This window comes from Somniosus microcephalus, chromosome 11 (genome assembly GCF_052327205.1).
Source record: "Somniosus microcephalus isolate GS21.2 chromosome 11, FLI_Smic_1.0, whole genome shotgun sequence".
Classification (NCBI taxonomy): Eukaryota; Metazoa; Chordata; class Chondrichthyes; order Squaliformes; family Somniosidae; genus Somniosus; species Somniosus microcephalus.
The window spans coordinates 125,239,725-125,261,182 of record NC_140997.1 but is presented as its reverse complement, the minus strand read 5'-3'; the positions used below and the strand labels follow the sequence as shown (position 1 = coordinate 125,261,182).

Here is a 21,458-nt window from a genome sequence, read left to right as displayed (position 1 = left end):
GCATTACCATCATCGAGTCCACCACCATAAACATCCTGGAGGTCACCACTGACCAGAAACTTAACTGGACCAGCCACATAAATACTGTAGCTACAAGAGCAGGTCAGAGGCTGGGAGAGGCTGGGTATTCTGCAGCGAGTGTCTCACCATCTGACTCCCCAAAGCCTTTCCACCATCTACAAGGCACAAGTCAGGAGTGTGATGAAATACTCTCCACTTGCCTGGATGAGTGCGGCTCCAACAACACTCAAGAAGCTTGACAGCATCCAGGACAAAGCAGCCCGCTTGATTGGCACCCCATCCACCACCTTAAACATTCACTCTCTCCACCACCGGCGTACTATGGCTGCAGTGTGTACCATCTACAAGACGCACTGCAGCAACTCGCCAAGGCTTCTTCAACAGCACCTCCCAAACCCGCAACCTCAACCACCTAGAAGGACAAGGGCAGCAGGCGCATGGGAACACCACCACCTCCAAGTTCCATTCCAAGTCTCACACCATCCTGACTTGGAAATATATCGTCGTTCCTTCGTCATTGGGTCAAAATCCTGGAACTCCCTCCCTAACAGCACTGTGGGAGTACCTTCCCATCATGGACTGCAGCAGTTCAAGGCGGCGGCTCACCACCACTTTCTCAAGGACAATTCGTTTTGGGTAATAAATATATTTTTGTTGGTGAATGCCAACACTTTTGTTGCTTTTGTATCTTTACGGGTGGTTAGTCCTGTACGACAAAAGGGTTTTATGGGCTCCTAGAACTCATACAATGAGTGGGGGTGGGGGTGGTGGAGGGGGCACCCACACCCACACCCACACCCACAGCTGGATGTCAACCTAGAATTCAGAGCCGGATCTCCGGTTTCCACTTGGCGAGAATGGCTGGAGCAGGGTTTGAGCCCTGCACCTTATGACTCGGAGGCGGGAATGCTACCAGAATCAGCAATGACCAAGCACAATGCACTCTGTCTGCACTAGTACAGTTACGAGACAATGTATTTTTACTACATTGCCAGCTAAAGGAGAGAAGAAGTAATTGAGCAACAGTTGTATACAAAGATAAGTACAGATGAGGGAGGGCATCAAGCTCATCCATCTTCATGGCTCCCCAACATAGTTCAATACCACACTGTTAAGGTTCCCACATGAGGAATGACATGAATCTTATCATTCATGTGGAAATGACTTATGAAATGATACTGGGCGGCCTGCTGGTGGCGCTGTCCAGGGAGAGTATAAATACTCGGGCATGGGCCCAGCTTGCTCAGGACATTCTTTAACAGGAACTAGTGAAGAACACAACTAGATCTCCATGTTGAAAAACAGTTGATTAAAGCCTTGTTTAATACTTAGACGAAGTGCCTAGTAGTTTTCTTACGTCAAGGAATACCCCCTAGGGTGAGGTACTGGCACTTCTGGAGCTGTGGTCAGCACCTTTAGAAGCGGAGGGAAGAAATGAAAAGAAAATGCAAGGAAAAAAATAAGCTCTCTGGGAAAGGGGGAAAAGATCCTGGTATTGATTGCATCGCTAGTGACAGGGCATGCTCCAAGTGCACTGCCATGGAAATGGCTCCTGTCATTAACATTCTTCACATCGCTCCATGTTAAGTGCTTACCCTCAATACGTTTCTTTAATCGCTGACAGCCACGCTCATATGCCCGACGTCTCAACCTCTCCTCAGCACTTTCTTCCTTCACCTCCTTGCCCTAAAGAAAGTAAGGAGGACATCTTCTCTTAAAATGAGGCAAATCATTTTGAATCTTTTTTCCCCCAATTGAACCTATCCACATGGGAGTTTGTTCACTGGCAAAGAGCAAAACGCAGAACAAAGGATCTTACCTCTTTGTCAAACCTGGTTGGCCACCAAGTGGTGGGAATGAGCTCCTCTAACCCTGCTTCCTCCACTCTAAGGGGGGTCTTAATGAAAAAAAACACCACTGATCGCAACACATCAAATGTGACCTTGAGTTAAGGGTCATTCGGATGCCAGCTCTTGGGGTACACAAGAGGGTAACGTCACATCAAGTTCTTCCCTTCACCCACTTACAACAACCCCCCACCCCATCCCCTCCCCGCTGTGCTAACCCACTTCACCTGTCCCTACCACACCTCAGCCAGAGAGAGGGTGAGAAAGTTTCAGGCTGGCTGGCGGCCCTGATCTCTCAGTGGCCTTTGGCATACGAGATTGGTTACTCTGGCATTTTCAATCATTGAGAAAGAGGCTCTTTTAAAAGAGGACAACACAACCCGAGTTACAATGTTCCCTCTGATTTTTTTGGGGGGCTGTGGGGCCCATTCAAAAATCCGAGCATGTGCGGTTTTTGCATTTAAAACCGGTGAGCAGGCTGCGCGGGAGCTCCAGAGCGCTGCGCAGCCAAGCACTGCTCAGTTGGAATTTATTGGACAAGCATTTTCATAGGAACAAGAGTAAGCCATTTAGTCCATTGAGTCTGTTCTGCCATTCAATAAAATCATGGCTGATCTGTGACCTAACCCCATTTCCCTTAATGGCCCAGAAATTCGGGTCGGGGGCTTCCCGCGGGTGCAAGCCCCCGATCTGCACTTACCTTGCGCGCCGGCCGTTAAGCTGTGGGCCCCCATGGAATTCCGATCCAGGGCCTGGTCCAGCTGCCGGCGCGCAGTGCTTGCGTATCCCAGGGGCGCAGTTAGTTCGATGCGTCCCCTGGGATCACGTGGGCCATGGGGAGCCAATCGGAGCAGGGAATGCTCCATTCATAAATCTGACAGGAAGTGCTGTCAAGACATAAATACTACGGCCCCAAAACAACACTGAATCTTCAAATATATTTTTTAAAAACCATCACATTTTTTAAATAAACTATAAATTACACGAAATAATTATTTTAAACAATAATTTAAATTTTTGAAAAAAATAATTTTATTTTCTAACGGGGCTAAAAATAAACTTACCTTGCTTTAAAGTATTTAAAAATAATAAACCTGTGGAAAAAATGTTTTAATTTTAATTAATTCACCACTTACCTTGTAAAAAGCAGGCCTTACGCCTGCTTTTTAAATTTCTAACTTCTGCAGACTTACCTTCCCGGGAAAACCTGTAAAAAAAAACGAAGTTCGATGCGCACGCGCAGCCTCCCCCGCGCACGACCTCTGAACCCCTGCTTTCAGGGGAACGGAAGTGCCGATTTCCCGCGGATGCAGGAAACCGGCACTTCCATTGGGCCTACGGGTGAGTACCCCGTGCGTACTCACCCGTGGAGACCCAAATTTCTGGGCCAATACCTTTGGTTAACAAAAATCTCTCAATCTCAGATTTAAAATTAACAATTGATCTAGCATCAATTGCTGTTTGTAGAAGAGAGTTGCAAACTTCTCCTACCCTGTGCATGTAGAAGTGTTTCCTAACTTCACTCCTGAAAGGCCTGGCTCTAATTTTTAGACTATGCCCCCCAGTCCTAGACTCCCCAACCATCGGAAATAGTTTCTCTCTATCTACTCTATCAGTTCCCCTTAATATCTTGAAAACTCTGATCAAATCACTCCTGTCCTTCTAAATTCCAAGGAATACAACTCTAATTTGTGTAAACTCTCCTCGTAATTTAACCCCTGAAGTCCGGGTATTATTCTGGTAAACCTACGCTGCACTCCCTCCAAGACCAATATATCCTTCCGAAGGTGTGGTGCCCAGAATTGCTCACAGTACTCCAAGTGTCAGCTAACTAGGGATTTGTATAGCTGTAGCATAACTTCTACCCCCTTGTATTCTAGTCCTCTAGATATAAAGGCCAGCATTCCAGTAGCCTTTTTGATTATTGTCAGTACCTGTCCATGACATTTTAATGATCTATGTACATGGTCTCTTTGGACCTCCACTGTTTCTAGCTTTTCACCATTTAGAAAGTTCCATGTTCTATCCTTTTTAGGTCCAAAGTGGATGACCACACATTTGCCAACATTGAAATCCATTTGCCACAGTTTTGCCCATTCGCTTAATCTATAAATATCTCTTTGTAATTTTATGTTTCCATCTACACTGCCTACAATGCCGCCTATCTTTGTGTCATCGGCAAACCTGGATATGTGACTTTCTATGCCATCATCTAAGTCGTTAATAAATACGGTGAATAGTTGAGGCCCTAACACAGATCCTTGTGGGACACCACTAGTCACATCCTGCCAATTAGATTACCTGCCCATGATCTCTACTCTGCCTCCTGCCGCTCAGCCAATTTCCTAACCAGGTCAATAATTTGCACTCAAATCCATGAGCTTCAACTTTAGCCAACAGTCTCTTTTAAGGGACTTTATTAAATGCCTTCTGGAAGTCCATATAAATAACATCCATAGACATTCCCCTATCCACTACTTCAGTCACTGCTTAAAAAAATTCAATCAGGTTCGTAAGGCATGACCTACCCTTTACAAACGTATGCTGGCTCTCTGATCAGCCGAAAATTTTCAAGGTGTTCAGTCACTCTATCCTTAATTATAGACTCTAGTAATTTCTCGACAACAGATGTTAGACTAACTGGTCTATAATTCCCTGGTTTCCCTCTCTCACCATTCTTAAATAGCAGAATGACGTGTAATTTTCCAGTCTAAAGGATTCCATCTGCTGCAGGTACAGTGTTATCAAACATTACAGTACAGAAACAGGTTCTAAAGAATGACAACACAGGCAAAGAAATCATTTCCAAAAACAATTGGAGCCAAACAAAGTAGTTGTTAAACTCAAAAAGATCTGTCAATCAAATATATATACTAACCAATCCCATAAGGAGTTTTTATTTGAATGAAATGGCTTGACCTCAATGCCACATGGATACCTGGGTGAGGCAAGTGACCAATTGCAACTATTCTAACAAAATAAGCCAAAATATTTTCTTTCTAGTCACTGAAGCTGGTTTTCACCCCTTATGTACTTTGACAAAATTAAAGAAACCATTAGCAAGCTACACCTTGGACAAAATTCAGTGTTTGTGTCAGTGTGTACACAAATAGAGCATGTTACACCTGAAATTTTTAAGGATACCATCATACTGTGCTTCATACTTTTGGAATAAAATCCTAAAGAAATAGCCAAAACTGATAGTGAATGTCACTAATAATAACATTTCGTTACATAACCATCTATCACTCAGAGTTCACTAGCTGACAGAAGAAACACATAAGCACCTTCTCCAATATCCTTTGAGCATGGCTCCTGATGGAAAGCTCCAGTGATCAGCAGTTTGCAGTGGATCATTTGTATTAATGTTGAGGATTTTATGGAGTGGTAGCGTATAACCTTGTGCCTGCCATGCTTGGCACACCCAAGTTCCCAACTACAGTCATGTGGTAATGGGAAGGTGCCAAGTGAGCCACCCTCAGTAGTGACCCGCTGAACCCACTCAAGCTTTGATTGACCCTGGTCTAACACCCATTGTGGCGACTTCATTGGGGAGGAGCCAAGCACTTCCCAAAAGGATGGAAATTTAGAGACAATGCCACAATGGGCTGCTGTTCTATACCTTCCAGCAGCTAGTTAACACTATGGCATTAACAAAACCCTGGGAAGTAGGTTACCTGTCTGCCCACTCACTGAGAAAATAGTGCGTGGGATAGCTGAAACAGAGAGGTTCTTTTTCTGGTAGTTTTGCTACTCAAACAGTTGAACAGAAGAATAAAACGGAGACAAGTACAAGTGGGTTTAAAAGGATATAAGACACTGCTGAGCAGATATTTCCTGGTTTTCTCGTGCTTCAGAATAGCTATGGTAAGACGCAAGTAGTGGATCTGCAAAGAGACATAAAGAAGACCTGTTAGTACACTAAAGGTCACAAAGGAGTAGAAACATAGGGCTAAAGATTTGAAAGGCTTAACGCCACCCTTAACCGGCAAAAATGGCAGGTGCCACGGCATCCCCCATTTTCGATGTCCCAGTAGCGCTGCCGGTAAGTAGTAGCGTCCTGCAAAGAAAAATGGTGGCGTAGTGACGTCACTCGGTGTACAATGCCAACTTAACGACGCCACGGCCAACTTCGACCCTAGCGCTGTGTTCAACGCTGGGTCATAACCACGCCAGGGAAACCCAGCATGCAAACAGACTGACAGAGGCGCTGTCAACACCTGTTAAAAGGGACACACACATCTTGCAGGTAAGTTTGCATTTAAACTTTTGGACATTTTTTTCATTTTATTGAAGTAGTGGCTTGCTGCAATAGATGTTAAAAGATTTTTAAGTGTGCAGGGAGTGCTGCTGGATGCTTGCAAGGCCTCGGATGGTAAAGGAGGTCTTCTGAGAAGACAGAAAATGCTTCAAATACTCAGCCGATCAGGCAACATCCGTGGAGAGAGAAACAGAGTTCATGTCTCAGGTCGTGTTGCTGCCTGACCAGCTGAGTATTGCCAGCATTTTATGCTGCCATTTCAGGAAGACACAGAAGAGGGAGCAGCAGAAGAGGAGGAAGCCGAAGAGGGGGAAGCAGAAGAGGAGGAAGCAGACAGAAGGATGCACATCAGACAGCCCTTTACTGGCCGGTATATCCAGAATGGAACCATCTGCCTGCAGTCCCAGTGACCACAACCCCAATTTCCCTTTCAACATTAGTCCCACGCCTTACCTTCCCTCTGTTACTGACCATCACAGCGTCCTCTTAGAAACATAGAAGATAGGAGCAAGAGTAGGCCATTCGGCCCCTCGAGCCTGCTCCGCCATTCAATGCGATCATGTCTGATCATCCAAATTCAGTACCCTGTCGCTGCTTTCTCCGCTTATCCCTTGATCCCCCTCAGCCTTAAGAAATATATCTAACTCCTTCTTGAATATATTTAATAAGTTGGCCTCAACTGCCTTCTGTGGTAGAGAATTCCACAGGTTCACCACTCTCTGGGTGAAGAAATTCCTCCTCATCTCAGTCCTAAATGTCTTACCCCTTGTCCTTAGACTGTGACCCTGATGATTTACTCCAGTCCCGATTTACACCCGTCCTGATTTACACCATCCCGATTTACACACTGTCCCGATGATGCGCTATCAATTACTCATAAAAGACTGAGAGTTAAGAGAGTAACTAAAGGCTTTTATTAACAAAAGAATGAAGGTCTGCCTCGAGTGGTCGACCGGTCCAGAAATACAAAGGGCTGGGGAGCATTCACCTTTATACTATGACTTGTGGGGGGAGTCAGCCGAGGCATGTCCAGGCATGTACACAGTGGAATACAAACAGTGGTTTACCACATTCACCCCTTGTTTAAAATTGAGTCCGGCGGGGTGAAGTGTATTAAAAGTTAGTGTATTGGAGTCTCTCCGGAGGTCTTGTCTGCCGCTGTGATCGGCGTGGCGACGGCAGGGGTAGTGGAGCTTCCGGCGTCGAGTCCTGCGTGGGCTGTGGCACAGGCGTGTCGTCCTTGTAGATGTCGAGCGGGTCGCGGGGCCCAGGCCTGCCGTCTGCTGGGGCTGGATATCGGATCGTGGGGGGGGGGGGGGGGGTGGGTGGTAGTGAGTTACTGCGGCCCCCGAGGGTGCAAGGTCTCTTATGGAGACTGTGTCCTCCCGCCCGTCCGGGTATGCAATGTAAGCATACTGGGGGTTGGCGTGGAGGAGGTCGACCCTCTCGACCAGGGGGTCCATTTTATGGGTCCTCACGTGCCTTCTCAGTAGGACCGGCCCTGGGGACGTCAGCCATGGCGGTAGCGATGTCCCCGATGTGGACTTCCTTGGGAAGACAAACATTTTCTCATGAGGGGTGGCGTTAGTGGCAGTGCAGAGCAGTGACCGAATAGAGTGGAGCGCATCGGGGAGCACATCCTGCCAGCGGGAGGTTGGAAGGCCCCTAGACTTTAAGGCTAGCAGGACGGCCTTCCAAACTGTCGCATTTTCTCTTTCCACCTGTCCGTTCCCCCGGGGGTTGTAACTGGTGGTCCTGCTTGTGGCAATACCCCTAGTTAGCAGGTACTGACGGAGTTCGTCGCTCATAAACGATGAGCCCCGGTCGCTATGGATATAGCTAGGGAAACCGAACAGGGTGAAGAGGCCGTTCAGACATTTAATGACCGTGGCACTGGTCATGTCCGGGCAGGGGATGGCGAACGGAAAACGGGAGTACTCATCAATAATATTGAGGAAGTACACATTGCGGTCGGAGGAGGGGAGAGGCCCTTTAAAATCAACGCTCAGGCGCTCGAAGGGGCGAGTGGCTTTTATCAGGTGGGCCCTGTCTGGTCTATAAAAGTGCGGTTTGCACTCAGCGCAGACTTGGCAGTTCCTGGTCATGGTCCTGACCTCCTCAATAGAGTAAGGCAGGTTGCGGGCCTTGATGAAGTGGAAGAACCTGGTGACCCCCGGGTGGCAGAGGTCATTGTGGAGGGCCCGCAGTCTATCGATCTGCGTGCTGGCGCAGGTGCCACGCGATAGCGCATCCGGGGGTTCATTGAGCTTCCCGGGCCGGTACAAGATCTCGTAATTGTAGGTGGAAAGTTCGATTCTCCACCTCAAGATCTTGTCATTTTTGATTTTGCCCCTCTGCTTGTTGTTAAACATGAAAGCAACTGAACGTTGGTCAGTGAGCAGGGTAAATCGTTTTCCGGCCAGGTAGTGCCTCCAATGACGCACAGCCTCCACAATCGCCTGGGCCTCCTTCTCAACAGCGGAGTGTCTGGTCTCCGGGCCTTGGAGGGTTCGTGAAAAGAAGGCCACGGGTCTCCCCGCCTGATTGAGGGTAGCGGCCAGGGCAAAGTCGGACGCGTCGCTTTCCACCTGGAAGGGGATGGATTCGTTCACTGCGTGCATGGTGGCTTTGGCAATGTCTTCCTTGATACGGTGGAAGGCTAAGCGGGCCTCTGCCGTCACGGGAAAAGAGGTGGACTTGATCAGCGGACGGGCCTTGTCCACATAGTAGGGGACCCACTGGGCATAATAGGAGAAAAACCCTAGGCACCTCTTCAGGGCCTTGAGGCAGTGGGAGTTCCATAAGGGGACGCATCCGGTCGGGGTCGGGGCCGATGACTCCGTGTTCCACAACACAGCCAAGGATGGCGAGGCGGTTTGTGCGGAATATGCACTTCTCCTTGTTATATGTCAGGTTCAGGAGTTGGGCGGTGCGGAGGAATTTTTCGAGGTTTGCGTCATGGTCCTGCAAGTCACGGCCGCAGATGGTCACATTGTCCAGATATGGGAAAGTGGCCTGCAACGCATTTTGATCTACCATCCGGTCCATCTCCCTTTGGAAGACGGAGACCCCGTTGGTGACGCCAAAGGTAACCCTAAGGAAGTGGTAGAGGCGGCCGTTTGCCTCAAAGGCAGTATACTGGCGGTCCTCAGGGCGGATAGGGAGCTGGTGGTACGCTGATTTCAGGTCAATGGTCGAGAAGACGCGGTACTGCGCGATCTGGTTGACCATATCAGCTATGCGGGGGAGTGGGTTGGCGTCCAGCAGGGTGTAGCGATTTATTGTCTGGCTGTAGTCGATGACCAGGCGCTGCTTCTCGCCGGTCTTAACGACCACAACCTGGGCTCGCCAGGGGCTGGTGCTGCCCTCAATAATCCCTTCCTTCAGGAGCCGCTCCACTTCGGTTTTAATGAAAACCCTGTCCCCGGCACTGTATTGCCTGCTCTTTGTGGCGATGGGCTTACAGTCGGGGGTGAGGTTAGCAAACAGTGGGGGGGGGGGGGCTTGACTCTGAGTGTGGAGAGGTTGCACCTGGTGCGCGGCGGGCAATTTGGGAGCTGCTGGCTGCGGACTGTGAGTGGGGGTAGGGGTCCACCGTACGCCATTGTAACACTTTTAAGGTGGCACTGAAAATCTAACCCCAGCAGGACGGCAGCGCAGAGGTCGGGCAGGACCAGAAGTTTAAAATGATCGTACACGGTCCCGTCTACTACGAGTGTCACTACGCAGTAGCCGCCGATGTCCGCCGACTGGGACTCGGAGGCCATAGAAATCCGCTGGTGCGCAGGCAGGACTGGGAGAGAGCAACGCCGCACCGTGTCGGGGTGGATGAAGCTCTCCGTGCTCCCAGAGTCAAAAAGGCAGATTGTATCGTGGCCATTTACCTTAATGTCCATTGTGGAACTGGCCAGCTGGTGCGGTCTCGCTTGGTCCAGTGTAACGGATGCCAGCGTGGGGGTCGGTGTGTCGCTGCGGGTATCAGATGAGGCGGTGTTGGGGGCCTGCTGCGTTCCGGCTGTCGTCCAAGATGGCGGCGTCCATGATCCCCATGTGGCTGGAGGCGTCCAAAATGGCTGCTGTACCGGTGGTTCGCACATGGCCGGGGAGGCCCAAGATGGCGGCCCGCATGGCCCACACGCGGCGCTGCTGGGGTTCGGGGTGGCTTTGGCCCTGCAGACGTTAGCGTAGTGTTCCTTCTTCCCGCAGCCCGAGCAGATCGCGTTTTTCGCCGGGCAGCGCGCTCTGGGGTGTTTTGCCTGGCCACAGAAGTAGCATTTCTGGCCTTGGGGCACTGCTGTCTGGCCTTGGGACACTGCTGCAGTAGTTGGGCCGTTGCTGGGGTGGCACGGCGCTATGAGGCGGTCCTACCGTGTCCCAGGCTGTCATTCCCCGCGGCGTCCACGGTGCAGAGGAGTAGGCATCCATGCCCCGGTAGGCTGCATCCAATGATAGTGCGAGTTCAGAGGCCTTGTTGAGGTCGAGGTCACTCTGCTCCAACAGTCGCTGTCGGGTGTAATTGGATCTGTGGCCCGCTACAAAAGCGTCCCGGATAAGTTCCTCTGTGTACACGGCGGCCTTTACATCCTTACAACCACAGGCCCGGCCAAGCACAGACAGTGCCTGAAGGTATTCCACGGTCGATTCCCCAGGTTGTTGTTTACGACTCCCCAGAAGGTGCCTGGCGTACACTTCGTTCACTGGGCGCGTGTACTGGTCCTTGAGGAGCTTGATAGCGTCCGCGTACGAGGTCGCGTCTTGGATGACCGAGTACACTCGGTGGTTCACTTTGGAGGTCAGGACATCCAGTTTGTCCTCGTCCGATTTGATTGCTGCGGAGGCGGTCAGGAATTTTTCGAAACACTTAAGCCAGTGAGTAAACTTGGTGGATGAGTCCGCCTCCCGATGATCTAAGTCCAGGCATGCTGGTGTGAGGATCTTCTCCATTATAAAAATTTTGTTAATAAAATTGATGCGCTATCAATTACTCATAAAAGACTGAGAGTTAAGAGAGTAACTAAAGGCTTTTATTAACAAAAGAATGAAGGTCTGCCTCGAGTGGTCGACCGGTCCAGAAATACAAAGGGCTGGGGAGCAGTCACCTTTATACTAGGACTTGTGGGAGGAGTCAGCCGAGGCATGTCCAGGCATGTACACAGTGGAATACAAACAGTGGTTTACCACAGACCCCTGGTTCTGGACTCCCCCGCCATCGGGAACATCCTTCCTGCATCTAGTCTGTCTAGTCCTGTTAGAATTTTATAAGTTTCAATGAGATCCCTTCTCATTCTTCTAAACTCTAGCGAATATAAGCCTAATCGACCTAATCTCTCCACATAAGTCATTCCTGCCATCTCAGGTATCAGTCTGGTGAATCTTCGCTGCGCTCCCTCCATGGCAAGAACATCCTTCCTCAGATAAGGCGACCAAAGCTGCACACAATACTCAAGGTGTGGTCTCACCAAGGCCCTGTACAACTGCAGCAAGACATCCTTGCTCCTGTACTCGAATCCTCTCGCTATGAAGGCCAGCATACCATTTGCCTTCTTAACGGCCTGCTGCACCTTCAACGACTGGTGCACAAGGACACCCAGGTCTCGTTGCACTTCCCCTTTTCCCAAACTATTGCCGTTCAGATAATAATCTGCCTTCCTGTTTTTGCCACCAAAGTGGATAACCTCGCATTTATCCACATTATACTGCATCTGCCATATCGCCCAACCTGTCCAAATCGTTCTGGAGTTTCTCTGCATCCTCCTCACAGCACACACGCCCACCCAGCTTTGTGTCGTCTGCAAACTTGGAGATATTACATCTAGTTCCCTCGTCTAGATCATTAATATATATGGTGAATAACTGGGGTCCTAGCACCGACCCCTGCGGTACCCCACTAGTCACTGCCTTCCACTCGGAAAAAGACCCGTTTATTCCAACTCTTTGCTTCCTGTCTGCCAACCAGTTTTCTATCCAAGTCAGTACCTTACCCCCAATCCCATGTGCTTTAACTTTGCACGCTAGTCTCTTATGCGGGACCTTATCGAAAGCCTTCTGAAAGTCCAACTACACCACATCCACTGGTTCTCCCTTATCTATTCTACCAGTTACAACCTCAAAAAATTCCAGCAGATCAATCAAGCATGATTTATCTTTTGTAAATCCATGTTGACTTTGTCCGATCATGTCACTGTTTTCCAAGTGCTCTGCTATTACATCTTTTATAATGGACTCTAGCATTTTCCCCACTACCGAAGTCAGGCTTACTGGTCTATAATTCCCTGTTTTTTTCTCTACCACCTTTTTTAAATAGTGGGGTTACATTAGCTACCCTCCAATCCATGGGAACTGTTCCAGAGTCTATAGAATTTTGGAAGATGACCAGCAATGCATCTACTATTTCTAGGGCCACTTCCTTAAGTACCCTAGGATGTTGATTATCAGGCCCTGGGGATTTATCGGCCTTCAATCCCGTCAATTTCCCTAACACCATTTCCCTACAAATACTGATTTCATTCAGTTCCTCCCTCTCATTAGACCCTATGTTCCCCGACATCTCTGGGAGTTTATTTGTGTCCTCCTTTGTGAAGACAGAACCAAAGTATGTATTTAATTGGTCTGCCATGTCTTTATTCCCCATTATAAATTCCCCTGATTCTGACTGCAAGGGACCTACGCTTGACTTTACCAATCTTTTTCTCTTCACATATCTATAGAAGCCACAATGCTGAAATAAAAGCCACCACAAAGCAAGCTTTCTAATCCAACTTTATATTTCTATCTATCCAATATGACATCAAGAAATCAACTCATCACTCTTATGCATTCTCTTAGTGACTGTCTTGTGTGTGCCTTTGCCTATCCTACTGAAGTCACGCAGTGCTACCCCAGTGGCTGCAGCATGGCTGGTGGAAGGCTGCTGACTTGCAGTGGGGGACATTGCAAATGGCCTTGATGATCGACCATGAGGAGTGTGGTAAACCACTGTTTGTATTCCTGTTTGTATTCCACTGTGTACATGCCTGGACATGCCTCGGCTGACTCCTCCCACAGGTCCTAGTATAAAGGTGACTGCTCCCCAGCCCTTTGTATCCTGGACCGGTCGACCACTCGAGGCAGACCTCCATTCTGTTGTTAATAAAAGCCTTTAGTTACTCTTCTAACTCTCAGTCTTTTATGAGTAATTGATAGCGCATCAATTTTATTAACAACATTTTTATAATGGAGAAGATCCTCACACCAGCATGCCTGGACTTAGATCATCGGGAGGCGGACTCATCCACCAAGTTTACTCACTGGCTTAAGTGTTTCGAAAAATTCCTGACCGCCTCCGAAGCAATCAAATCGGACGAGGACAAACTGGATGTCCTGACCTCCAAAGTGAACCACCGAGTGTACTCGGTCATCCAAGACGCGACCTCGTACGCGGACGCTATCAAGCTCAAGGACCAGTACACGCGCCCAGTGAACGAAGTGTACGCCAGGCACCTTCTGGGGAGTCGTAAACAACAACCTGGGGAATCGACCGTGGAATACCTTCAGGCACTGTCTGTGCTTGGCCGGGCCTGTGGTTGTAAGGATGTAAAGGCCGCCGTGTACACAGAGGAACTTATCCGGGACGCTTTTGTAGCGGGCCACAGATCCAATTACACCCGACAGCGACTGTTGGAGCAGAGTAAGCTCGACCTCAACAAGGCCTCTGAACTCGCACTATCGTTGGATGCAGCCTACCAGGGCATGGATGCCTACTCCTCTGCACCGTGGACGCCGCGGGGAATGACAGCCTGGGACACGGTAGGACCGCCTCATAGCGCCGTGCCACCCCAGCCACACTCCAACAACGGCCCAACTACCGCAGCAGTGTCCCAAGGTCAGACAGCAGTGCCCCAAGGCCAGAAATGCTACTTCTGTGGCCAGGCAAAACACCCCAGAGCGCGCTGCCCGGCAAAAAACGCGATCTGCTCGGGCTGCGGGAAGAAGGGACACTACGCTAGCGTCTGCAGGGCCAAAGCCACCCCGAACCCCAGCAGCGCCGCGTGTGGGCCATGCGGGCCGCCATCCTGGACCTCCCCGGCCATGTGCGAATCACCGGTACAGCAGCCATTTTGGACGCCTCCAGCCACATGGGGATCATGGACGCCGCCATCTTGGACGGCAGCCGGGGCGCAGCAGGCCCCCAACACCGCCTCATCTGATACCCGCAGCGACACACCGACCCCTACGCTGGCATCCGTTACACTGGACCAAGCGAGACCGCACCAACTGGCCAGTTCCACAATGGACATTAAGGTAAATGGTCACGATACAATCTGCCTTTTTGACTCTGGGAGCACGGAGAGCTTCATCCACCCCGACACGGTGCGGCGTTGCTCTCTCCCAGTCCTGCCTGCGCAACAGCGGATTTCTATGGCCTCCGAGTCCCAGTCGGCGGACATCGGCGGCTACTGCGTGGTGACACTCGTAGTAGACGGGACCGTGTACGATCATTTTAAACTTCTGGTCCTGCCTGACCTCTGCGCTGCAGTCCTGCTGGGGTTAGATTTTCAGTGCCACCTTAAAAGTGTTACGATGGCGTACGGTGGACCCCTACCCCCACTCACAGTCCGCAGCCAGCAGCTTCCAAATTGCCCGCCGCGCACCAGGTGCAACCTCTCCACACTCAGAGTCACCCCCCCACCACTGTTTGCTAACCTCACCCCCGACTGTAAGCCCATCGCCACAAAGAGCAGGCGATACAGTGCCGGGGACAGGGTTTTCATTAAAACCGAAGTGGAGCGGCTCCTGAAAGAAGGGATTATTGAGGGCAGCACCAGCCCCTGGCGAGCCCAGGTTGTGGTCGTTAAGACCGGCGAGAAGCAGCGCCTGGTCATCGACTACAGCCAGACAATAAATCGCTACACCCTGCTGGACGCCTACCCACTCCCCCGTATAGCTGATATGGTCAACCAGATCGCGCAGTACCGCGTCTTCTCGACCATTGACCTGAAATCAGCATACCACCAGCTCCCCATCCGCCCTGAGGACCGCCAGTACACTGCCTTTGAGGCAAACGGCCGCCTCTATCACTTCCTTAGGGTTCCCTTTGGCGTCACCAACGGGGTCTCCGTCTTCCAAAGGGAGATGGACCGGATGGTAGATCAAAATGCGTTGCAGGCCACTTTCCCATATCTGGACAATGTGACCATCTGCAGCCGTGACTTGCAGGACCATGACGCAAACCTCGAAAAATTCCTCCGCACCACCCAACTCCTAAACCTGACATATAACAAGGAGAAGTGCATATTCCGCACAAACCGCCTCGCCATCCTTGGCTGTGTTGTGGAACACGGAGTCATCGACCCGACCCCGACCGGATGCGTCCCCTTATGGAACTTCCACTGCCCCACTGCCTCAAGGCCCTGAAGAGGTGCCTAGGGTTTTTCCCCTATTACGCCCAGTGGGTCCCCTACTATGCGGACAAGGCCCGTCCGCTGATCAAGTCCACCTCTTTTCCCTTGACGGCAGAGGCCCGCTTAGCCTTCCACCATATCAAGGAGGACATTGCCAAAGCCACCATGCACGCAGTGGACGAATCCATCCCCTTCCAGGTGGAAAGCGACGCGTCCAACTTTGCCCTGGCCGCTACCCTCAATCAGGCGGGGAGACCCGTGGCCTTCTTTTCACGAACCCTCCAAGGCCCGGAGACCAGACACTCCGCTGTTGAGAAGGAGGCCCAGGCGATTGTGGAGGCTGTGCGTCATTGGAGGCACTACCTGGCCGGAAAACAATTTACCCTGCTCACTGACCAGCGTTCAGTTGCTTTTATGTTTAACAACAAGCAGAGGGGCAAAATCAAAAATGACAAGATCTTGAGGTGGAGAATCGAACTTTCCACCTACAACTACGAGATCTTGTACCGGCCCGGGAAGCTAAATGAACCCCCGGATGCGCTATCACGTGGCACCTGCGCCAGCGCGCAGATCGATAGACTACGGGCCCTCCACAATGACCTCTGCCACCCGGGGGTCACCAGGTTCTTCCACCTCAAGGCCCGCAACCTGCCTTACTCTATTGAGGAGGTCAGGACCATGACCAGGAACTGCCAAGTCTGCGCTGAGTGCAAACCGCACTTTTATAGACCAGACAGGGCCCACCTGATAAAAGCCACTCGCCCCTTCGAGCGCCTGAGCGTTGATTTTAAAGGGCCTCTCCCCTCCTCCGACCGCAATGTGTACTTCCTCAATATTATTGATGAGTACTCCCGTTTCCCGTTCGCCTTCCCCTGCCCGGACATGACCAGTGCCACGGTCATTAAATGTCTGAACAACCTCTTCACCCTGTTCGGCTTCCCCAGCTATATCCATAGCGACCGGGGCTCATCGTTTATGAGCGACGAACTCCGTCAGTACCTACTAACTAGGGGTATTGCCACAAGCAGGACCACCAGTTACAACCCCCGGGGGAACGGACAGGTGGAGAGAGAAAATGCGACAGTTTGGAAGGCCGTCCTGCTAGCCTTAAAGTCTAGGGGCCTTCCAACCTCCCGCTGGCAGGATGTGCTCCCCGATGCGCTCCACTCTATTCGGTCACTGCTCTGCACTGCCACTAACGCCACCCCTCATGAGAAAATGTTTGTCTTCCCAAGGAAGTCCACATCGGGGACATCGCTAACGCCATGGCTGACGTCCCCAGGGCCGGTCCTACTGAGAAGACACGTGAGGACCCATAAAACGGACCCCCTGGTCGAGAGGGTCGACCTCCTCCACGCCAACCCCCAGTATGCTTACATCGCATACCCGGACGGGCGGGAGGACACAGTCTCCATAAGAGACCTTGCACCCTCGGGGCCGCAGTAACCCACTACCCACTACCACCCACCCCCCCCACGATCCGATATCCAGCCCCAGCAGACGGCAGGCCTGGGCCCCGCGACCCGCTCGACATCTACGAGGACGACACGCCTGTGCCACAGCCTACGCTGGACTCGACGCCGGAAGCTTCACTACCCCTGCCGTCGCCACGCCGATCACAGCGGCAGACAAGACCTCCGGAGAGACTCCAATACACTAACTTTTAATACACTTCACCCCGCCGGACTCAATTTTAAACAAGGGGTGAATGTGGGAAACCACTGTTTGTATTCCTGTTTGTATTCCACTGTGTACATGCCTGGACATGCCTCGGCTGACTCCTCCCACAGGTCCTAGTATAAAGGTGACTGCTCCCCAGCCCTTTGTATCCTGGACCGGTCGACCACTCGAGGCAGACCTCCATTCTGTTGTTAATAAAAGCCTTTAGTTACTCTTCTAACTCTCAGTCTTTTATGAGTAATTGATAGCGCATCAAGGAGCTGGTAACTGACGTGTCAAATCAATCATCTTCTTCTTCACTCTCCTCTCCCTCTTTGTGGTCAACCACTGGCTGGGCGGGCTACATTTCTTGGGTGTGTGAAATGAGGAAGGCACAAGGGTGCAGTCGTGGTGAGCGGAGGGCAGGAAAGCAAGAGGTGCATGTCAGAAGGAGGATAACGTATGAGGATACCAGCATCTTGTATCCTTTCAGCCCCGCCGCTGACCAAAGGCTCAGGCATGCCCCTGCCAAGAATGGCCTGCACTCTTTCCTCCAAGGGGGTGAGATGAGGCTAAGAATGGGAGATGTGCTGCGTGATTTGTACAGATCGTTGGTAGGCTAGTGATTGGTGGGCGAGTCGTGCATTGAGCAGTGTGTGAGGCTAGAGATGCAGTTGGTAGGAGATGGCTTTTGAAGATGTATTCACTGACCTCGACCAGTGGTCTGAGGTCATGAAGCTTCTTTGGGCACTAGAACTACACTGCTGGCAGTGACGACCTCGGTGATGTAGTCTCATATCGTTCTTTCTGGAGGGCCTCCTGGCCCCTGTGGGTAGAGGACCTCTCTTGCAGTGTTGACCCCCTGCACAAAGCTGGAGTGCTGTGAGAGACCCTGGATGCCACCTCCCTGGCTTGCTGAGCCATTTGTGTTAGTGCTGAAGCACTTTTCCCATTTTTTGAGGTTCGGAAGTGAATTCAGCTTTAAGTGCTGAAGAATCCCATTTGGAACTTCTTTTTAATGGTATATTTTTTTATTGAAAGGCAGTAAGGACTGAAAAATGCATTTTTTCACTGCAATGCAACTTGTATTATTTCTGAATGCATTGCCCCTTTAATTCATAGCCACTTTAATTGCCCACAATTCCTTCCGAACTCTACAGCCTCGCTCCCAGGGTCTGCAAGAAGCTGCAATGCCGACTGTGGACAGGAACTTTGAGTCGGAGGCCTCCATTAACGCCAAGCTAACGTAAGTTAGCGCCGTGCTACACATCGCCAGCCCCTAGTGCGATTTTTTACCCAGTAACGCTGCGGCCATTAACTTGAGTTGCCGGTGACACCGGCAATTCTCTTGCCATACATGAATTTTTCCCCCATAGAATTTAACAGCACAGAAAAGGGCCACTCGGTCCATCTCATCTGTGCCAGCTCTCTGAAAGAGTTATCCACTTAGTCCCATTTCCCTGACCTTTACCTATTACTGTATTGTGCAATGAGGAAGGGTTAATTAATAACCTTGTAGTAAAGGGGCCTTTAGGGAAGAGTGACCATAATAAGTTAGAATTTTATATTGAGTTTGAAAGTGGCTCAGTTAAATCTGAAACTAGGGTCTTAAATCTAAACAAAGCTAACTAAGTAGGTATGAGGGGCGGGTTGGCTAAAGTAGATTGGGAAACTACATGACAAAGTAAGGTAGTGGACGAGCAATGGCTAGCATTTAAAGAATTAATACATAATTTACAACAAATATACATTCCTTTAAGGCACATAAAACCCCACAGGAAAAGTGATCCTACCGTGGCTAACAAGAGAAGTTAAAAATAGTATTAGATCAAAGGAAGAGGCTTATAATGCTGCCAAAAAGAGTAATAAGCCTGAGGATTTTAGAATTCAGCAAAGGAGGACCAAGAAATTGATAAAGAAAGGGAAATTAGAATATGAGAGTAAACTAGCGAGAGACATAAAAACAGACTGTAAAAGCTTCTATAGGTATGTAAAAAGGAAACGATTAGCAAAAGTAAATGTGGGTCCCTTACAGGCTGAGACAGGAGAAATTATAATGGGGAATAAGGAAATGGCAAAGAAATTAAACAAATACTGTGTGTCTGTCTTCACGGAAGACGACGCAAAAAAACTTCCCGGAAATAGTGGACAACTAAGGGTCTAGCGAGAATGAGGAACTGAAAGGTATTAGTAAAAAAAAAAAAATAGTACTAGAGAAACCAATGGGATTGAAAGCCAATACATTCCCTGAACCCGATGGCCTACATCCTAGGGTTTTGAAAGAGTTGGCTATAAAGATAGTGGATGCATTGGTTGCCATTTTCCAAAATTTCATAGATTCTAAAACGGTTCCCGCAGATTGGAAGGTAGCAAATGTAACCCCACTATTTAAGAAAGGAGGGAGAGAGAAAATGGGAAACTGCAGACCAGTTAGCCTGACATCAGTGGTAGGGAAATGATAGAATCTATTATTAAGGATGTGGTAACAGGGCACTTAGAAAATAATAATAGGATTGGGCAGAGTCAACATGGATTTATGAAAGGGAAATCGTGTTTCACAAATCTGTTGGGAGTTTTTTGAGGTTGTAACTAGCAGAATAGATAAGGGAAACCAGTGGATGTGGTGCATTTGGATTTCCAGAAGGCATTCGATAAGGTGCCACACAAGAGGTTATTAAACAAAATTAGGGCTCATGGGATTGGGGGTAATATACTAGCATGGATTGAGGATTAGTTAACGGACAGAAAACAGAGAGTAGGAACAAACGGGTCATTTTTGGGTTGGCAGGCTGTAACTAGTGGAGTACCGCAAGGATCAGTGCTTGGGCCTCAGCTATTCACAATCTACATCAATGATTTGGATGAGGGGGCCAAATCTAATATATCCAAGTTTGCTGATGATACAAAGCTGGGTCGGAATGTAAGTTGTGAGGAGGATGCAAGGAGGTTTCAAGAGGGTATAGATGGGCTAAGTGAGTGGGCAAGAACATGGCAAATGGAATATAATGTGGAGAAATGTGAAGTTATCCACTTTGGTAGGAAAAATAGAAAAGCAGAGTATTTTTTAACTGGGGAGAGGTTAGAAAATGTTGGTGTTCAGAGGGACCTGGGTGTCCTTGTACACGAATCACTGAAAGTTAACATGCAGGTACAGCAAGCAATTAGGAAAGCAAATGGTATGTTGGCCTTTATTACAAGAGGTTTTGAGTATAAGAGTAAAGATGTCTTACTGCAATTATATAGGGCCCTGGTGAGACCACACCTGGAGTATTTTGTACAATTTTGGTCTCCTTACCCAAGGAAGGATATACTTGCCATAGAGGGAGTGCAACAAGGTTCATCAGACTCGTTCCTGGGATGGGGGGATTGTCCTATGAGGAGAGATTGAGTAGACTGGGCCTATATTCTCTAGAGTTTAAAAGAATGAGAGGTGATCTCATTGAAACATACAAAATTCTTGCAGGGCTTGACAGGGTAGATGCAGGGAGGATGTTTCCCCTGGCTGGGGAGTCTAGAACCAGGGGTCACAGTCTCAGAATAAGGGGTTGGCTATTTAGGACTGAGATGAGAAGAAATTTCTTCACTCAGAGGGTGGTGAATCTTTGGAATTCTCTACCCCAGAGGGCTGTGGAGGCTCAGATATTGAGTATATTCATGACAGAGATAATAGATTTTTGAATATTAAGGGCATAAAGGGATATGGGGATAGTTCAGGAAAGTGGAGATGAGGTAGAAGATCAGCCATGATCTTACTGAATGGCGGAGCAGTCTCGAAGGGCCAAATGGCCTACTCCTGCTCCTATTTCTTATGTTCTTATGTAAATCTGTTTGCTCTTCTATTCCTAATTGAAGTTTATAATTTATTGTACATTTCCTCTCTAGTCTTCCTCTAAAAATGTATCACCTCGCATTTCTCCAAATTCAATTCCATCCAACTAATATCTGCTTAATCTTTGTCCTCCTGAAGTTGATTGTGTTTCCTCTTCAGTTAACCACACTCCCTATTTTTGCGTTTTCTACAAATTTTGATATTGTTTCTCCCCCATATCCAAGTCCACAATTATATATCTTAAGAGCAATGGTCAAAACATTTACCCATGGGAGAGACTGCTGTTTACATCCCTCCAACCCAAAGAAGATTCATTAACCACTGCTCTGTTATCTTCCTTTAGCAAACTTTCTATCCATACTGCCACATTTCTTTTAATACTGTGTGCCTTCATTTCATCACAAGACTGCTTTACGGCATCTTATCAAGCGCCTTTTGAACAGCCATAAACACAACATCCA

At 49.2% G+C, this 21,458-nt stretch overlaps 1 protein-coding gene across 2 annotated transcripts in view; it reads right to left on the bottom strand.

Annotated features, from left to right (window-relative positions):
• The window catches only part of rnf123 (ring finger protein 123), a 693,175-nt gene that overhangs the window by 630,651 nt on the left and 41,066 nt on the right, over positions 1-21,458 (bottom strand). For both annotated transcript variants that reach the window (XM_086001224.1, XM_086001225.1), the window contains exons 14-16: positions 5,682-5,755; positions 1,841-1,958; positions 1,617-1,707 (exon numbers count right to left, since the gene is read on the bottom strand). In XM_086001224.1, the coding sequence (XP_085857350.1) occupies positions 1,617-1,707; positions 1,841-1,958; positions 5,682-5,755 (283 nt within the window). The remainder of the gene's footprint in view (positions 1-1,616; positions 1,708-1,840; positions 1,959-5,681; positions 5,756-21,458) is intronic.